The sequence below is a fragment of the Aspergillus caelatus genome (genome assembly GCF_009193585.1).
Source record: "Aspergillus caelatus strain CBS 763.97 unplaced genomic scaffold BDV27scaffold_215, whole genome shotgun sequence".
Taxonomy (NCBI): domain Eukaryota; kingdom Fungi; phylum Ascomycota; class Eurotiomycetes; order Eurotiales; family Aspergillaceae; genus Aspergillus; species Aspergillus caelatus.
Genome location: NW_022475478.1, coordinates 1 through 19515, shown reverse-complemented (window position 1 = coordinate 19515; position 19515 = coordinate 1). Strand labels below are relative to the sequence as shown.

Genomic DNA, 19515 nt, shown 5'->3' with positions numbered 1-19515 from the left:
AGAAGAAACCGCCGAGAGAGGAGCTAGACAAGTCCATCCGCTCGTCATTGACGTAGTAGATAGCCTTACTGACGATAGCTAAACTCTTAGCCAAGCGAGCCTCCTATCAAAGAGTTTAAAAAGAAGCCCTAATGCACCAGTGGCGGTGCATGCCAGGTGGGGCACCAACCAGTCAGTCTTCGCACATGGGAGCTCCTGACTTCTCTGACTGGCTCTGATCTTAATTTACTCTGTGCTGGCAACGAGGATTTATTACAATTTAACCCGAAGGAGTACCTTGCCGACCCGACGGAGGAGTCTCTCCGTTCCCCGACGAATGTTGGCTAGGTATTATAATTTATGACTGAGAAGGATTACCGACAGGGATCATTAGCGCGGGGTTCGAAGAAAAGTACCAAGAGAAACAAAAAGAACAAAAAAAAAGAATCTTAATTCCTTCCTATCATTACCCCTCCTATTATCTCTTCACAAACGGCATTGTTGATCGCCTCAACTACGAAAAGGCTCTCGTTCCTGTCATTCAGAATATTGATGGGTTTGTTCATGGTCCGTGTCCTCGGCTTCAGTGGGTCGATAAACCTTCGCATTCCAAAGCTTGTCCTATTCTTGGCTTTCTTGTCCTTCACCAATGCGACGGCGCACCATGGAAGTATGCACAATGAATGGAGCGATGATGGATTTCTATCAAGTTCGCATAGGATACTATCCACGTATGATAAGTGTATCTTGATGCTGTGCGGTGCGGTACTTCTCATATGTACCGTTGCATTGTTAGTTCAGGTGCGTTGCCCACATGGCTATTGAGAGGGAGAATCCCACATTGAAACATTGACTGTATATAGGCATGCCGTATCTTGGCCGACATCGCTCGAAAAGAACGTCTTTGGCGACAAGAGGATTATCTAGCGGAAGAGGAGCTACTCATGTCGGCCCTCGAGGCGGGTTATGCAAAAGGCGGCACCCTTCCCCGATATGCGACTCGTTTTGGTGCCCTTTCGGAACAGGAAACCGATGTGAGTGGCGTACGGAAGGTTGTCCTGGTGGTCAATGACACCTATGCGACGAATGTCGCCCAAGATGCCTACGCGGACTGGTTTGTGAGGTGGTGTCATCTTCAGGAGGAAGCCTCGAACTATGCCGCTGAGGGGCCCTCCGATGAAATGACTCCTTTAATTGACGTGGGATCTCCAGCGGCACCGCGGTATTTAGATGGGATTGGGACACCTTCTTCACAGGGGCCTTCGGATGGAGTGACTCCGCTCATCGACGTTGGTTCTCCGGATGCCCAACAAAATTGGGCTGACCCTGCAACCTCTCCTCGGCCGCTTTTGGCTGAATGATTTGCAGCTGCCATCGGACAGAATATTCTGTGCTGATTCAGCAGTTTATCTTTATCCCCCATCGCTTTCGCGTGACCCAAAGTCGAAGGTGATCCGACTCCTCCAGAAATCATGACTAGGCTGTGACTGAGGCAATCCCACCTGACGTGCCAACATGCCGCCATGCCTAGGATCTTAACTCAAGATTCCTTGCCTAAGGGGCATCGGGAGTCTCCTACAGATGCTCTCGAAATTTTTACTTGACCTAAATCCCTATCGCGGTCATGATCCTGGGGTCATAAAGTCATCATTGTCTTGAGAAAGGGAAATAAAGTCCCCTTCTGTTGGCTAGTCGACTATAACAGCATTCGAGACGATGACCCTCATGCTAATCGGGAACGGATCTTGGCCAGGGTGGAGGACATCGCAAGTGCATGATACGATCTATTCAAAAAGGTATATACGTGCTTAACGGACAACAGATACGCATGCTAGTTCCTCGTAATCAATCACTGTCATCACTTGATAGTTACCTTGCATTCGTTACGGGCTCATCCCGGTGGTATTATCCGCATTTGTGAGTGTATATCATTAGCAAAACCCAATCTCTGACGAAGAGCTATCACTATGGCTCTTTATGATGACCGAGCCCTAGATACTAGTGGACGCCATGGCCCAAGGAAGTACAGCCTATGCAAGGTGGCTCGCCTCTACAACAACTTATGGAGCGTATCTAGGGTAAACGATGGTGTCTAGAAACCCTTTCAATTCGCGTAGAGAAAAGGGGAACTATAGTTATACTAACCTTTATACACCCTTTATAGAATATATATCTCCTATACTTTTCAAAGTAATAAATCTTAGTAATAGACAAAAATATAAACTACTAGTATAGGAAACTATCAGAGTAGCGGCCCCACAACTCCATCCAGCCCAAAGTCCATCGAAAACTCTATATCAACATACACGTCCCGAACCTTAGGAAAGGCATGAGCCCTAGCGCATTATCAATAATCATTCTGCAGCTTGTGCTCACGCTATATTAGTTTACATTCACAATCAGTATGAGGGTAGACGCTGCCCACTCTGCTCCATGAGATGTTCTAGCTGAGCAATCGATTGCTTCAGCTCTTCCTCGGTCGGCATGTTGACGATCAGCAGATAAAGCACATCCTGCTGCAGAACCTTCTTAGCAAACCCAGGCTTCTTCTTCTTGCGGTGATATCGCTGCCGTTTCTCTTTAATTGGTTCACTTGGAGGTTCACCGCGAGCAATTCTCTTGGAGTCTTGTGATTCCCTGATGGAAGTCGCAACCCGTTCAATTAGGCACGGCTTGTTCCCCATGAGGCCCCCGGTCAGCACCGAGGTAAGCTTTCCGTTGTTCACCGGGTGATTCGGGTCGTTATATCGTGAGACAAACCCCTTACGCCCCGACTGAGGAACTGCTAGAGAGGACCCTGGGTTTTTGGCTTCCTGGTTCCCGTGAGCGAAGCTCTAGCCGACAAAGCTCAATAAAGTAGCACTCACATATGAGGCCTGCGCCTTCCTATCCATGTAATCTTGTACCCAAGCCCCCGCGCTCTGCATTTTCTCGCGCGTCCCCTCGGATTCCTTCCCCGTGCTCTCCATCGCCCCTGCCGTGGCGCGATCTAAATCGGGATAAACCAACGGCGCAGCCTCCGGGAGCTCGATCTGGCCGTGAGTCTTACCGCTGGCCAGTCTGATGTTTTTCAAACGCTTTTTGACCATGTTCATTTCTGGGTGTTCGTCGGTGTGGGTATACTTCGCGATAGTCGGGCCGGCATCGAATGTTTGTTTCTCGGCTGGCTGGTTGATATCAACCTTCTCGATGCCAAAGAGTGACTTCACAAGCTTCTCTGAGAGTAGGCCAAGGGCCCCCTGCTGTTGATCGGGGGCTTCATCTTTGAATGCCATGACCATAGCGTAGAGGCCACGAGGCATGAATAGGTCTTGGTTCACACGGTCAAGAAAGGTGTTTGAGCGATGACGGGACTGGATCTCACGCGCCGTTCCGGCCACAGTTTGAACGATGATGCTTGTTATCTGAGCTGCTGTTTCAGGGAAGAAGCCCACGATGCCCGCAGCGATATAAACGACCTCGATCCACGCTGAAGCCTGTATCGGCCGTTGTCAACAACCATACATCTACGACGAGAGAGAATGGAAGGGAATGAATGGCTAGCCAACCTTGCTCGCTTGAAAAAAATCCTCTAGAAATTTCAAAAACACATCCTGACCAATACCACAATCGGCTAGCACGGGCGCGTACGCTCGCACAAACCCCCGATCCTTGTTGCCTGGTCTGCGTTGAGGAATTATCACGGGACACGGAACCCGCTGCACCGTCTGAACTGGTCCCGCCATTTGTACAAGACCACGAACCATGTTTTCGTTTTGCTCCTCTTTGGCTTCCTCTGTCTGGCTTGGAGCCGTGGCTGCAGGTTCGGTTACTTCAGATGTCGATAACCGCACATGCTGTGCTGTCTCGTCGAGCTCCCAGACTGCCTCGTCTTGATTTACTCCGCGGTCTAGGTCATCTGGGTTCTTGGACTCGCTATCCACGTTCGAATTATAGCCTGCTTCAGCGGCTTTGCTCTGTTGATTTTCGTTGAAATCAGCCGGCAGCTCTGCGCACCCATCGGGATAAGCTGGTAACTCTGCATACCCCTCGGGATAGGCGGGTAACTCTGCGCGTCCATCCGGGTAGGCCGGTAGTTCTGCGTATCCCTCACGGATGAGCGAGTCGGCCGTTTTGTCGTCGATGACAACATACTCGCTGCCCCCATCAGGGAGACTACCAGCTGTGGACGAAGAAGGGCGATCGCCATGGTTGGACGAGCGGTTGCGGGCGGCATGGATGGCTTCCGAGGTGAAGCCGATGCCCGAGCCTATTAGCTTCACGAGTTTACCCATCTTTGGCAGCGTTGTAAATCAAGGGTTGAAGGGGCTCTTGCAAGAAAACGGGTAGTCTACAGATCTTATACAGAATGAAGTTCTTCCATGTCTATTTCCAGCACAGCCCCCTCCTTACCCCTCAGCACATACGTAGCTCTCCAGATGGGGGCCATAAAACATCAACTTAAGGAATGATAGTGGAAACTATATTCCCATAGCTGATCCATATTGGTCATAGCCTGTATATATGCCTAAGACTTAATCGCCCGCCCGTCAACTACCAACCATATACCGACCCGCTCGGTGGGTCGCAGGATTGGCGGGCTGGGTTAGGGCTTATTGTCGGGTCTCGGTAGAGTTTATTCGCTCAAGTGGTTGAAGTTGTGTGCACCTCACTACTACATGGATACTCCTCGCAGTTGTAGATTAGGCTCACGCTAGACCTATCACGGCACCTGAGATTCTCTGCCACTTAAGATATGATCCCTCGAGAATAGTGTATGTATAGCTTGTTATGGGAAGTCAAAATGACGTTTGTGACCCCATAGTGCTTACAGCCTGATCGTCACTCAGTAGGCTGAATCCGCTGGTTGCAGCTTTCTGCTTTGTTGAATTTTATTTTTATTTTCGAGGGGCGGTTTGTGAAGGCTATTCTTCACCGATGTTGGAAGCATATACCCCCAGACACGCTATCATTGAAGGAATGATCGACAGTTGCCAGGATATCGTCCCCCAACTGTGATGGAGTTTGTAGTATTCCCTATAGCTTTATTTTCATATATTCCTAGGTGACTGGTGCGACATCTATAGCGAGAGCATTGTCTAACAAGAAACACAGAATCTCATAGATAACTATAGACAGACTCCGCACGTTGCTTTGGACCCCTATCGCCCAACGGTTCCTGCAGAGGTCAATCAACTATTATATTATATTTAGTTCCCATAAGGGTAAGCTGGTCTTGGCCAAGACCGCCCTCTTCGCCCATTTCTCATTGAAAAACTCACTTGAATAATTGGTCTAGTCGTGGAAGACGGGATCACATTCATTTCGGCACCAACAATATTTTCTACTGCGCAGTCGAAATGCACTGTCTGTCCACAATGGGGAACCTGCTGGTCGCGCTATAAGGTCAGAGACCAAACTTTAGCAACTCACCCGGTAGACACGAGAAATAAAAACAGTGTCCACGCGTCGCGTCACAACGCCTGGCAGTTCGCACGATTCCTGGGAGGATCTTGCGCAAAACACTGTTGCTAAACATATGTACCTATCTGCCAAAATCGGGCAGTGAATTTGAAGCTTTAGCAATAGTCTGGCGAGAGGCGCTGAAGTGGAGGAGTGTGGAAGCTTAACGTAAACAAGCTCAGCTCAAGCTTCAATCAGCCAGGCATGCATTTAGCCTGAAGTTTGAACACCATGCAATTGTACAGACTAGGAGCTACTTAATTATTCAATCTATTTTTACCCTTGGCCAGGCAGGGCTCCACTTTCGTGCCCGCTAGTCCTATTCGGGTATCTAGGGAGGGTTGAGTCGCCCAGCCAGCTAAACGCATGACTTGACTATTTACATGATAAGGCATTGGCTCTACAGCTGTGGTGAATCCTTGAGTTGTTGAAAACGCAAACATGTTACATTACAGTTCAGTGACGTTCAGTAGAGCAGTATTTTAATTTTCAAGGGTGATTGAGTGTCTTCATCTTTCGTATATATATATATATATATATATCTCTCTCTCTCTTTTTATGTACAACGAAGTCAATTATGTTGATTTCAAGATATTAGTACAGTAACAATAATATTTAGCTGTGAGGTCAACAGCACTGAGTATCGTGCTTCCACGGGCTTCAAATTAGGCAAGCGTCAACACAGTCTAAGATGTGTTGCGAATCTGGCTACCATCCCACTACCCCTAAAGCAGCCGGGTCGGGCGTCTAGAATAAGACGGCTAGGAAGGTATGAATGCACTATATAATTCTCGGCATCTCTCAAAAGAGTACATACGACCATAGGGTGTGGAGAACAGGGCTTCCCGTCCGCTCAGCCGTACTTAAGCCACACGCCGGGAGGTTAGTAGTTGGGTGGGTGACCACCAGCGAATCCCTCCTGTTGTATGTTTTTTGCTTTGTCAAGTCTTATATATATCTGATAGATATCTAATTAGTTGTTACTCTATTATTAGAGAGAGATTATTGCCCTTTCTGTCGTATTCCTATATAAGCAAATATCTGTCAAAGGCGACGCTGAGCTTCTTGTGCGGCAGAGGGGATATCGGGAGTAGTAAATTCCAAGGAGATTGCGAAGACTCTAATTTCCCTCAGGGAAAAGATATTGGAGTTTTCACATAAGCGGAGTGCGGCATTGAATACATTTTTTTTGCTCACGGTCCACATGGTCGATCAAGATTAAGACTATTCATAACTTACTATATCAATAAATAGCTTCCCGCTTCTAATCTGACACTGTTGCCCAGGATCATCTACTTATTAAGTAACTAGAGAAGCTTCTAGAGCTAAAGAATTATGTCGCAGTTCAACTCGTATTGAATATTTACACTAGAAAACCAAGGATACATCTTATCTTCCTAATTAAGAATACCGGGGTAAGGAAAGGAGCTTTGGAGAATATACTAAATACCAAATTCACTTGAATAAATGATAGTATCCCTGAAATGATCTAGCTTGCCTAAAATATGACCCATCCGATATCAGCTATTATACTTGAAAGATCATCCCAGTTAATTCACGTAATTCCTCTTTATTCCTTTCCCTGAAAGACTCTTCAACTTCAAATTATTTATACTCACACCATACTCACTCCTTGAGCCTTTCTTACTCTATTATCACTATCTCCTTCCAGCTTCATAGTCATGCTTTTGATTGACAGAACTATCCGCGCTCTGCGTGGCCGCTTTTTGCCTATCAGTGTATCTGGGAACTTGGATAATCAATATATGGAAATATATAGCATACTCTATAATATATACAAAGAGCTACGTGGTTTAAACACCGAGTCACTTGAATCAGAAAACCTAGAGGGCTGCCAGTACAGCTTATACTACTCGATCTCAAGTGCTACTGAGCCTGCAATACCCTGTCTGTTAAACCATGCGGTCTACTTTATCACGTTCTCCGAAGAGCTTATCAGCCAGTGTCCGATGGATACCACGCACCTTAACACTTAAAAGGGCCTAGATAATATCACAGCAATGCTTAACCCGGGATATAGTAGGGGTGAGAGTGAGTATAGGTTATCAAATCTCTATAGTAAAGCTGGTATTCTCTGTAATTGTCTAGCTATGGAAATACTAAGCTTAAAGTTTAACTGCGATAAAGCAAAGCCAAGCCTGAGTATCGTTATAAAATAGAGATAGAATATGTAAGTCCTAAACTAATATCCTATATTATTATTTAAAAAAAGACTAATTAATTTGAGATCAAGGATTTCCGTCTTGACCCGGATTTTTATTGCTGTGCTTAGGATTATCACAGTGATTATAACTGAAAGATCGACATTTTCTCACACTTGGCCAAGGAATCCTATCTTCCCGCATATTAAGGCCCTCATGCAGCACAGCGAGGTCAAGGATCCTGAGCTGGTCCTTTCAAGGCAGTGGTCATACATCTAGGAGTTGTAGATGCGTCACTTATATACCTTTACAAGTTACGATTGAGTACATACGACCACAGGGTGTGGAGAACAGGGCTTCCCGTCCGCTCAGCCGTACTTAAGCCACACGCCGGGAGGTTAGTAGTTGGGTGGGTGACCACCAGCGAATCCCTCCTGTTGTATGTTTTTTTGCTTTCTCAAAGTCTCAGGTGGCCCTGATCTAATTAGTTGATACTCTATTATTAGAGAGATATTATTGCCCTTTCCTGCTGTATTCCTCAAATAAGCAAATGCCTGTTAAAGACAACACCAGGCTTCCCGCTCACCAGAGGGGACATCGGGAGTAGTGAATTCCAAGGAGATTGCGAAGGCTCTAATTTCCCTCAGGGAAAAGGGCGATATTGGAGTTTTCACATAAGCGGAGTGTGGGGTTGACAATACATCTTTCTGCTCACGGTCCACATGGTCGAGCCAGGTGTTTGAGAATGTGGTTATGGAGGCGTGCACAGACGGCTTTCGCCTTCGTTGGCATATTCCTTGGGCGATCGGTCGATCAAGATCATTCATAACTTACTATATCACCAAATAGCTTCCCACTTCTAACCTGACAGCGTTGCCCAGAATCATCTACGGGTTGGGTAACTTGTGACGCTTCTAGAGCTAATGAAATATGGTGCAGCTCAGCTTGTCTTGGGTATTTAGAATAGAACACCAGGAATGCACCAATGCTATGATGATAATAGACCCTGTCAAGAAGCTAACACCGACTAACGCCAGCTTCATAGTCCGGCGTATATAAACTCTGCGCATATCATTACTAGAAAGGATAATAAGTCGGGGCGATTTTGCCAGCCACACTGGCATGAAGACAACATCTCCAATGATTCAGGAGCAAGAAAACATGTACTGGTTTCATCCGACACGACATCCACGATCGGAGCTATCTTTAGACTAACGCGTCCGTAACAGGTTGAATGGGCGTACTTACACAAAGCTTTATTGAACTCATTATTAGTAACCGGGGTTGGGCACAAGCGCTGCGAGATACTGACCGTTATTATTCCTCCAGCGAACTGATTCCCACATGCATAACCCAAGAAGCGTAGTGTTCCCCATAGCAGACAATACCATAACCACCCGCCAGAAGATCCGTTGAGCGCGGTACCGATTTCCCGGCTTTTGAATGCAGTAAATAAAGGACCGTCTAATATACTGTAAGCCGGTATGAGAAACCAGATAGCCGAAAGATCAGTAGCACGTGGCTTAAGAACCAGCACGTAGAACATCTGCTTATAGACAGCCAGTAGAACGGACAATGTCATAGCCCCTGAACACATCATTGACATGTCACTGGTGGTCAATACATGACGAAGAAACAACGGCATAATAAAGCTTACCGGAGATTTCAATCCATTAGATGAGAGTTATGGGTCACCCTCACAGTGAATGAATACTGGTGTTTCAGTTACTCGGCGCGGAACAGCGGTCCGAATGACATCAACATCCCACATCTTGTGTTATTTCACTTCCGTTTCTTTCCCCTTTACTTTCTCGTTCTGACTACTCTTGGAAACTTCTTCAACTTCAGATTACTCTCCCCCTCGCTCTACTCACTCGTGAATCCTTTTTCACGCAACCTCAACTATCACCTGTGGAGCCTTTCACACTCGAACTATCACTACCACCTCCCGACAACATTATCTCTTTTTCGGACTTCTTAACTATGTCTCTTATCCAGAGAACAATCCGCGCCCTCCGTGGTCGCTTTTCGCGTATCGATCTATCGGAGAAATTGGATGATCAACGCATGGAGATGTATACCATACTCTGGGATATGTACAAAAAGCTACGTGGTCTCAACACAGAGTCACTCGAATTGGAAAACCTAGAGATGCTGGCAGTACATATTCTACCACTGGACCGCACATGTGCTACCGAGCCCGGGACACTGTGTCCGTTAGATCCAGGTGCCTACTTCATTCCCCTCTCCGAAGAGTTTATCAGACACCATCCCTTGGATACCAGGGACCCCGAGACTCAGGAGGATCTAGATATCACCGCAAAACTTCTTAGACCGGGATATAGCAAGAGTAATAGTTGCTACCGGCCCTTAAGTTCCTACAGTAAGGCTGGAATTCTATGCGATCGACTAGCTATGGAAATGTCCACCCGAAGAGTCAACTGCGAAGAAGAATTGTCAACTATAAGTATGGCGACCAAGTGGAGATGGAATACGTAAGCTCCAATATAGTATCTTGTATTAATATTTGGGAAACGACGAACTGATCCGGCTTCAGAGATTTCCATCTCGACCCAGCTTTTTATTCTTACGCTTGGGATCATCGCGATGATTATAACTGGAGAATCGACCTTTTTTATGTCTGCTCAAGTCATCCTACCTTCCCACATATCAAGGTCCTCATGCAACACAGCGATGTCAAGGGCCCCGACTTGGTTCTCAGGGCAGAGATTATGGCGATAGTTGCCACCATGCACTCCCGCCTGTGCACAGAGACTCTCCTTGATCATCTCATTGTTCCGGTTAGTTTTACAGGTTACTTACTCTTCTCTGGATCGCTGCTGATTCTTTTCATCTCTTCTGTTAGGTAATGTTATTCACGTTCGCTGGATACTGCGTGCGCATTCTGATCGGCATCCATGACGGCCAGAATCTGAGGATCTCAATGTCTGAATTCATGGAATACTCGGAAGGATCTCAGGATCTCTGGGATTTGCTTACTCGTTACCTGGGATGTGGTATCAACCATCGGCTGACCACCGAGAAGCTGCCGGCGGAATAGCCTTATGCAGCTCCATCATAGAGACGGACGTGACGGTTACTCGAAGTTTGTGTCAAGGTTTAGGTGGAAATGAATACTGGCTATTGTAGCTTAGATTGTTTGCATCAAGAGTCCGAATTCTCCAGCATTCAGTTGTGAACTTGCCCTTCGTGAAGCTTTGCTCCTGGTATGAATAGGTATTTGTGTTATCTACTAACTACTGTACCTTGTTTGCACAACTATCAAGCTATTAAGATGGTGACAATGATCGCATCCTCCCCACCAGGCTACCGTAGTTCTTAACCCTGGCAAAAACTACAACACTACTTTACCGATATGACTCTGGTGAGAGAGCCTCTCTTTCCTTTTCACCCCGTCTTCCACCAGACCCCTGAGTTATCTCTATATCTAACATCTAGGATCTCGGAAACAACCCCCAAAGCTCTTGTGATAATAAGCAGGGGCACCTACAGTATGGAGACCGGCGATGAAGGTATCGGAAGTATCGGTATCCTCATGCAAACCGGTTCACACACTGCTTATTGTTTCTCAACCACCAGGATGGGGTTAACTGGCTTTAGACAGAGATTCCTGACACAGTTTTGGACGAAACTATAACCAATACTGCACTTGTCCTACTCCACGATGCGGTCCTGGGCTTAGCTCCCTCCGCCGGCTGCGAATTTACTATGTTTAGGGTGGCGTTTGAATCCAACTTTCGTCAGGCAGGATATACGGCGCTAACAGACGGCGCTTTGTAGATTAATGGCGACGAGGAAGACATTAGGGCGATTGTGGAGGTGAAAAAAGGGCGCAGATACGAAAATTACGACAGAATCCGTATGCAAGAGACTCCGGAGCTTGTTGTTGGTTGGCTGAAGAAATCATACAAGCCGTGGAATGAGCTTTTCAATGGCCAGTAAGTCAAACAACCACCCCTCTGCATATTAAATCCAGCAAGATTCTAATTTCAGAGGACGGAAATGAAGTTTGGATCACCTTCGCCGAGCCCAGTTCGACTTACTCTCAGTACCTATCGACAGGCACGCCAATCGATGACGCCTTCTTATACATGTTTACCTACGGCCCTTTTAGGTTGGATCTTGGGGAAGATATGGAGGAGCTCTGTGCCTGCTATTGCTGCCATTGTCTTGCGCGTTGTGTATTCGCTAAGACCACAATAATGCCGATCGCTGGCTTTTCAAGCCTTTCCCGTGGATGGCAGGATTGGAAATCAAGCTCCAAGGATCCAGTTAAACTTTCAGTCTAGACAACTATTTAGGCATCGTCTTCAGGGGTGAAAGATGACGAATAGATGCTTGAACAAGGGAAGCAGAAAAAAAAAAAAAAAAAAAAAAAGGCTGTGTGTAGGAGGGAGTGCACCGATATGTGAAAGATTTTTTAATGTTACAGACGTTGTGGAGTTAGTGTTGCGTGTCAGCGTGATCTTCACGCACTATTAACCACAATGCAACTGAATGCAACCCCGCCTGATCCCTGTAATTATGTGTAATCGAAATTCCAATGACGATCAGATAAATTCGACCCAACCTGATTGCTACAGTTTCCGAGTTCTCTGTCAGACATAATATCTTTTAGCCATGGGATCCGTTGCTGTTGACCAGCCATACCGGCCGACGCCTGCCGATATCACCATTAACAACCGCAAACCGGGAGATCCGTCGAAGATCCTTTTCAAAAATGTCCGTATCCTGGATTCGACCGGGCGGACGCCTTACGATGGAAACGTGTTAATTGAAGGAGAACGTATCGTCGCCGTAGGAGATGTCAGCGACTCAGCCGCCCGCGGCGCATTGGTGATCGACGGCGAAGGCAAGAAAACACTAATGTCTGGCTTAATGGATGCCCATACACATCTCAGCTTTAACAACTCAGCTACCCTGGATGGCCTTACGAGTGCGCCACTCGAAGAACATGTCCTATCGACCGCTCAGTCCGCCAAGACCTACCTCGACTGTGGATATACCATGTGTTTTGGCGCAGCATCAGCTCAGCCTCGGCTCGATATTGCTATCAAGGGTGCCATAAAGTCTGGTATGATACCAGGTCCACGTACACTGTCGAATGCACCGGAGATTACAACCACGGGGGGAGCAATTGTACCCGGTATCTCGCGTAATGCAGATGGGCCGCATGAGATGCGCAAGCAGGTTCGGGAATTCATTATGCTCGGGGCGGATAACATTAAACTGAGCATGAGTGGTGATGACATCCACCCAACAATGCCCAGCACAGAAACGTACTTCACTCTGGAAGAGACAGTAGCTGCAGTGGACGAGGCCCACAACCGAGGGAAACGTGTCTGTGCACACGCGAGAAGTGCTCAATCAGTCAAATTTGCCCTCGAAGCTGGGGTGGACGTTATCTATCACGCCAGTTTTGTTGATGAGGAAGGAATGAACATGCTAGAGCAAAGGAAGGATCAGGTTTGGGTCGCTCCAGCTCTAAACTTCTTCTATACAACCTGCACCGGTGAAGCGACTCCATGGGGGTTGACCGCCGAGGATGCTGCAAAGAAAGGCCTCAAGTACGAGGTGGACACAGCCTGCAAGGCGATGCAAGAGATGCGTAAACGGGGAATACGTGTTATGCCCGGTGGTGATTATGGTTTTGCTTGGGCTCCCCACGGGACATATGCCAGAGATCTGAAACATCTTGTGGACTTATTTGGGTATACTCCGATGGAGAGTATTATTGCCGCAACTGCATGTGGAGGAGAGATGATGGGATATCCAGGCGAATTGGGCAAGGTGGCACTGGGATATTATGCGGATGTGATCCTTGTGGATGGAGATCCTCTGTCTGATTTGGAGGTTTTACAGAAGCAGGAGAGATTGCATGCAATTGTTATTAATGGTCATATCCATAAGCATATTGTACCCTCCCAGGCTGTTTATGCTTAATGGATCGAAGCCAGCAGATTTAGATAGATATTAGATTGAAACTCCGAACACCTTTTATCTCTGTCGGTTGGGACGTGAGTGCCAAGGTTCTACTTTGTCAAGCGCAGCCACTTCATATGTTCCCTCGCGAGGCTGAGACTCAGTCCGTGTCATCCAATTATACTGGCAGCTGCTAAGTTGGCGCAAAGGGCGACTCCAACAGTTCACACCTCCTATGCTGACGGTAATAATCTTTTCGAGGAGAATGAGCGATTCCTCCGCAAAATTGAAAAGATCGAGGTTGTGAGGGAGACACTCCATGCGTCCGTACAGGAATATCAGTCATTAAAATCGTATATATATATACATAGTAGGTGCATGCAGACGTTTACTGGCTACTTAATCTAATCTAATTTCAAAGTCTATCGCACATGCGGTTCCGCGCATACCTAGTTATGACATGCTTTAGCTCGAAAAGTAAAAGTATGCTCGTACGGTGTTACATAAGAGTTGTGATCCCTCATATGTACCGTGAATTCTAGTTTTACCTTCATTAATTTATGATTTGTTCAAGATATCTATGGTTGGCTAATGGGACGAGTTCCTCATTGATTCGGGTGGTCTAGTTTTCAGGGCCGAGGCAATAGTGTCAGATATTGAACCGGTTAAAATTATAGCCCCGATAATGCCGTGCCTAAACGCTTATCAACCATGGGGTTTTGCGATAGTGCGCAATATTATGCAGGGCATAACTTGTCACGTGCACACTTATCTTTTCTGATAACAATCTGCCAGGCTTGCGCTTTCCGATGTCGCTAACACAACAAAAGAGCCTCCTGTAGTGACTAGATCCGCAATGAATCCCTTCGTACAACGGTCTCAGGCAGCCTGGCACCGGGTTGGCTTTGTTTCCCAATTTCCCGACCTCCAATTGGAGGATGACTGCTCTCGGATTGCCCCAAGTTGCAAAGCCTTCAATATCCCCAAGACGAATGTCGGCCCTCCAGTCGAAGCGGACATTGACCTACCCGGAGATTTGAAGGAGCAAGTACTTGTATTCAGATACAAGGGAAAGATTCATGCCATTGACCATGTAAGCGCGTCGAAGACGGAGTCCTTAGCCCAAGCTAACCCTTCCCAGCAATGCCCTCACTCGTCGTTCCCACTTTCACAGGGCAGTCTCTTTGACATTGAAGACTTTGGCATCACCCTCAGTGCGGGGCTCACTTGCCCCAAACATGGCTGGTCCTTTGACATCTTCTCTGGGCAGGCAGACCGTGGCAACTACAAGCTCAAAGTGTGGGAAGTGCAACTGCGGGATCCCCAGACAAAGGATGAGTCTTCCGACAGCATCGACCAAGAGGTCTGGGTGAGGCGGAAGCAGCGAATTGGTTAAGCCGCGACTTCATTCACTTTCAGGACTGTTCATGTCCAGCAACTGCGTACAAGCAATTTGACTCCGGAACCGGTTGGACCTCGGTAGGGCACGTACGTAAGATTCACACCGGGCATCTCCAAGACATGGGGCGATGTCGCATGCCATGTCAGAATCCTTCCTCTGCTGTGAATGCGATATGAAAGGCAGGGTTACGTTTTCCGGAGAAAACAGATACTCATGCTCTCTGTACGAGTACTTGATGCATATCCAGTTGGTAAGGCCACGTTGCTAGCCTCGCATCCCAAAGCCGTTATAGGCCGTGGGCACAATTGTCGCAAACGTGTGTGCTCCTAGTTGCTTGACCGGAGTTATTCAACTGCGCCATTCCGATGGTATGAGATGTATGTGGTAAACTTGTGCGTGCCGCGTTGCAGAAATAGGCTTTTTAAAGCGAACGGACGTGGGATCATTTGGTTAGGACATTTGTATACGGTTCCGAAGCTACATTGATATAGCAATATGACTAATACCAAGGTTAAAGTTTGGATGGGCTGCCTGTGACGTGCACTCAGTAGACCTCGCCACGGTCTTCTAGTACAGAACCGTCGTCGGGTGGCGGGAGATAGCACTGCTCCAATGGGTCATGATCCTTCTGGTGTGACCATGCTAACTAGTTATATCATTTCTTATCCAGCATATTAGTCTATCATAGAGAGTCTTACTCCGGATTCACTTGAATAATGGCGAGTTGGTTGGTTCACATAACGGTGTCTTTCCTCCAGATAACCAACAATGCAGAGCGGACGATTTAACCTATGCTATGAGAGGAATATCATGTCGTCTTCATAAAGCAATGACTCAAGAGCTGAGTCACGTTCGTAAAGCCCAAACAAAAAGAATCCTGCCTTGCGTGTAGGTTTAGGACAAGGGAAATACATGCAGCCCTCGGCAATCTCCGGTCACTTCCATATCCAGTTCATTACTAATACAAGGAGCTAATATTATGATTTCCAGATCTTTCCCAAATTCGTGAAAGATATGAAACGCGATCGGTTTGGCGGGGGATTCGTCTGCCTTGGTAAGGATGGCGTAGTACGGACCATCAGGGAACTAATAGGATACTGGATAGTACCGGGGAAATATTTCAACCGAGTAAACGTAACGGGTCCATGAGGATGGCAAAATAAGATTGTAATAATGGCGTTAAGCCAAGGCAGGGATTGTAATTTATTACCGATGAACTATCTCATTCCGTACGACGTCAAAGGGGAAAACTACGACGTTCGGCCGTTGCACTGACATGGCCGTCTGGGAATACTCCACCGACAGCGAGGAAAACAAGGATAAAAAGAAAAGGAAAGATTTCTATACAAGAGATCCAACAGCCGGATATATCAATTCAGATTCCAGAGAGGATGAATCCACTTTAAGGAGCATGTGATTGTGCACTGCAAGGCCATCAGGCTGGTCAGGTTTCGATATCTCTGAATTCCAAGGAATAGCTGACACCAAGATGTCATACTGTCCTAACAATTTTATAATAATAGGGGGTTTGTTGCATACCACTCAAGTACATTGCTCTTGCTCATATTTGTTGCAGTCACCTTCATTCGCACCAAGGGAGCTTGTGGAGGTTGTGACAAGAATGTGGAAGGGCAAAGGGATGCGACATAATCCATCGCGAAGGTTCACAATAGTGGACCCCTTCTCTCGATGCCCCAGACGAAGCCATAAAGTCGGTTTACAATTCCCGCAGTTTATGTGGGGGAGAAGCCACAAGATCTGATTGGATAAGTACAGCGTGTCAACCATTGGGGCCGCATGCCATACCACGGCGAGGACCAAAGCTCGGCTTCGAGGTATGTAACAACAAGCCGGAGCAGAAAAAGGTTACAACGGCGACGTCACGGACTCAAACTGTTATGAACGGTACTGGACTTGCTATGGAAGTGACAATATATTTATTTTTTTTTTATATTTCTGACGAGGAAAGCTGACCCTGGAGACTGTTTCTTATGCCATAGCTCCGTGGGTTGTCTTAGTTTCATTAAGAGAACTGATGAAAGATATCGTCAGATCCGATATTAACACCTTCCCATTCGGGTTATGATACAGGAAAACCTAATCCACATAAGGGAACGAGGGAAAACCTGCACCAAGGCTAATTACACAATTACAATTATTGTCCTGGGAGATATCCCATTTTTTTTTTGCCTGTATGGTCCACCATAGTTTACTTAGAGCCTGGCATATATTAGTTTCCAAGGGAGTTTAGCGGAACCGTGACCTCTGACTTACCACCGGCGCCAGACATCGTCATCATCATGGCGGTTCCATGGGTCCTTGAAAGCACACTTCACAGATTGTTAGCCGCTGTTCAAGCTTTGTCCTCGTAAACATCTATCACTTACCACTCCGGGGGCGCCTGGAATGGCAGGGCGGCATGAGGCACATGTAAGGCCTTCTTCACAGAAGCCGCCGGGATAGGGGCCACAGATTTCACCTGGCCCGCGAGCTGCAGCGACCAGAGCCGGAGCGCATGTGGCGATGAGGAGAGCAAGTAGCTGCATTTTGAGTGGTTGCAAGACACGGCTTTTCTGTTGCAGAGGGTTCAAGGAGTCGATGATATTTGACTGGTTGGGTTAAAAGATAGAACTTGACAAGATTCCCGGAAGGCTCACAGAGATACTTATACTCACTGCGTTCCCTGTTCTAGATGCGAATCTATGACAACTTGATCACAGTTTTGACTTCATGACTCTTTGAACATCGTGGCTATAAGCGATACCGAGATGTTGGATGCAACTCTAAAGCTATTCCGAAGCACACAGTACAGTAGCTATACACGCCACAGATGCATGTCACCGATGGCTACGAAGGACTCCGAGTAGCGTGCAAGATCATCTGTGCATCATTGATTTCGGAATAACTGTTTTGACTTTTGACACCGGAAGAGCCGAAAAAGGTTCACGGACCGTCCGATCCCAACTCCGCAGCTTCCGTCAACCTTAGTTGAATGGCTGACCCAGTATCCAGACTTCAGTGGCCGGAATCTATGGCTGCTTTCGGTACCTTTGAATGATCCGTACACTGTGTACACGCTGTTCTGAGACAGGGCCTATAATAGTAGTCGGTATCGGGCAATGTTCAACTATAGGATTGCTTACATTGAATTTACCGGCCGTTTCATCGTTGAGAAATTCGGGTCTTTCGGCTTGTGCGTTGAGAAGTAAAAGTAAAGCTAAGGATGAAAGTGGGCCCCCAGCCACACACTGATCATGGCGGGCTTAAGCAGTATAACAATCCAACGAAGTTATAACATGACAGGAAACCCTGCACCACATATGCACATATGAAACCGCTATAGCCTATTCAGGATACCGTAATGCTCTGCAAAAGACGCATACCCCTGTTCACCGTATGCGAAGATAAGCTTGCATGCGCTGATAATCCTACAATATATCATGCAGGTTTTCAATCCCTTATAAGCTCCGCCAATGAGGGATGCTATATATGCGAACCGTTATTCCAGTGTGCCTTGGAATACTGCGGCACAGATGATGGGAGGCTTTCCAATTGTGTCACCGAGTCTTGGCGCTATCTATGCGAGCATACCAGGCCCAATAATGATCACCTGCGAGTTCTTGTTTTCATGACGATTTTCTACTTTCTATAGGGTAAAAGGAATGTACACTATCTCTACCTATATGACCAGATTTTTAAATTTTTAATTTAATTGTTCAACCGCACTTACAGTAGAAACAACTCTGAAACTAAAAAGTGGATTTGATCGAAGTAACTAGTATTATGTATAACTTGTCTCTATGACAGACAGATAGAATATTAGACTACTTACACGACAAGGCTATATTTAGGATACTCTACTATTGTCTTGACTACCTTATCTATTACTAAAAGGCTATCTCTGCGGTTTTAGAATATATTCTTTGTCATCAAATTCAAGACAATGCTGCCATCTGTATTTCTAATAGTAAGGTAGTTTATCAAGAATTGTGTTATCTTCAGTGTCTAAAATCATTATCAATATAGGAGAGGGTATTATTCTGCATCCTTGCAACACTTTCTCTAAAAACATCCAAAATAGGATCTTCTGCTTGATTATCTATGTCTTCTTGTCACACAGCTAAATGTGCTTGGAGTCTTGCTATTAGGACATATTGTTCCACAGTCGTTGGTAATTTTAGAATGTATACCTACCGGACCAGTCTGTTAGCACATGCATATTGTGTTGGAGCCAAGTCTAATCGTATTTATTTCCTTGTTCGTTGTAGGAATCTTTCGGACGCAGCCTTGTATCTGGTGAAGGTCAAGAAGGCTAAGCTGGAACTTGCTGCGAAGGTAGTCATTATGTATATCTCATCTCCGTCTCATGTTTCAGTGAACAATGTAAAAGCAGGAATAGTGTGATCAATAGCGAATGCCTTTTCCTGGTGGAAAAGATCAGTGTTTATGTGCTTCAAGCGGTGATGAAATCTTAGTATGTCTACAGAGTTAGCTCCGCTACCATTCTATCACCTTTTTTCTCGGAATATTTAAATGCACCCTATTCTTTACCTCCTATCTTCATCAGCATCTCCTCCCAACAAAAAA

General features: G+C 46.4%; 6 protein-coding genes across 6 annotated transcripts; 4 read left to right on the top strand and 2 right to left on the bottom strand.

The window, feature by feature from the left end:
- Window positions 1–478: 478 nt before the first annotated feature.
- On the top strand, window positions 479–1930 carry BDV27DRAFT_41473 (uncharacterized protein). Its single transcript, XM_032076573.1, has 2 exons — window positions 479–780; window positions 843–1930. Exons 1-2 carry the CDS (start codon window positions 532–534, stop codon window positions 1338–1340), a joined length of 747 nt encoding a protein of 248 aa, XP_031923451.1. The 5' UTR covers window positions 479–531; the 3' UTR covers window positions 1341–1930.
- A 448-nt stretch (window positions 1931–2378) lies between these two features.
- BDV27DRAFT_167873 (uncharacterized protein) lies at window positions 2379–4253 on the bottom strand (the record flags this gene model as incomplete). Its single annotated transcript, XM_032074619.1, has 3 exons — window positions 2379–2792; window positions 2847–3455; window positions 3528–4253. The coding sequence occupies 3 exons, from the start codon at window positions 4251–4253 to the stop codon at window positions 2379–2381; spliced, it is 1749 nt and encodes a 582-aa protein (XP_031923450.1).
- Window positions 4254–9566: 5313 nt separating this feature from the next.
- BDV27DRAFT_161718 (uncharacterized protein) lies at window positions 9567–10644 on the top strand (the record flags this gene model as incomplete). The annotated part of the gene is made up of 3 exons (XM_032073262.1): window positions 9567–10078; window positions 10141–10384; window positions 10450–10644. The coding sequence occupies 3 exons, from the start codon at window positions 9567–9569 to the stop codon at window positions 10642–10644; spliced, it is 951 nt and encodes a 316-aa protein (XP_031923449.1).
- A 1572-nt stretch (window positions 10645–12216) lies between these two features.
- BDV27DRAFT_134613 (uncharacterized protein) lies at window positions 12217–13685 on the top strand. Its single transcript, XM_032068339.1, has one exon. It carries the CDS (start codon window positions 12225–12227, stop codon window positions 13545–13547), a length of 1323 nt encoding a protein of 440 aa, XP_031923448.1. The 5' UTR covers window positions 12217–12224; the 3' UTR covers window positions 13548–13685.
- A 697-nt stretch (window positions 13686–14382) lies between these two features.
- BDV27DRAFT_167870 (Rieske (2Fe-2S) protein) lies at window positions 14383–15098 on the top strand (the record flags this gene model as incomplete). The annotated part of the gene is made up of 2 exons (XM_032074618.1): window positions 14383–14619; window positions 14668–15098. The coding sequence occupies 2 exons, from the start codon at window positions 14383–14385 to the stop codon at window positions 14920–14922; spliced, it is 492 nt and encodes a 163-aa protein (XP_031923447.1). The 3' UTR covers window positions 14923–15098.
- A 2100-nt stretch (window positions 15099–17198) lies between these two features.
- BDV27DRAFT_161715 (uncharacterized protein) lies at window positions 17199–17474 on the bottom strand (the record flags this gene model as incomplete). The annotated part of the gene is made up of 2 exons (XM_032073261.1): window positions 17199–17258; window positions 17316–17474. 2 exons carry the CDS (start codon window positions 17472–17474, stop codon window positions 17199–17201), a joined length of 219 nt encoding a protein of 72 aa, XP_031923446.1.
- Window positions 17475–19515: the final 2041 nt, after the last annotated feature.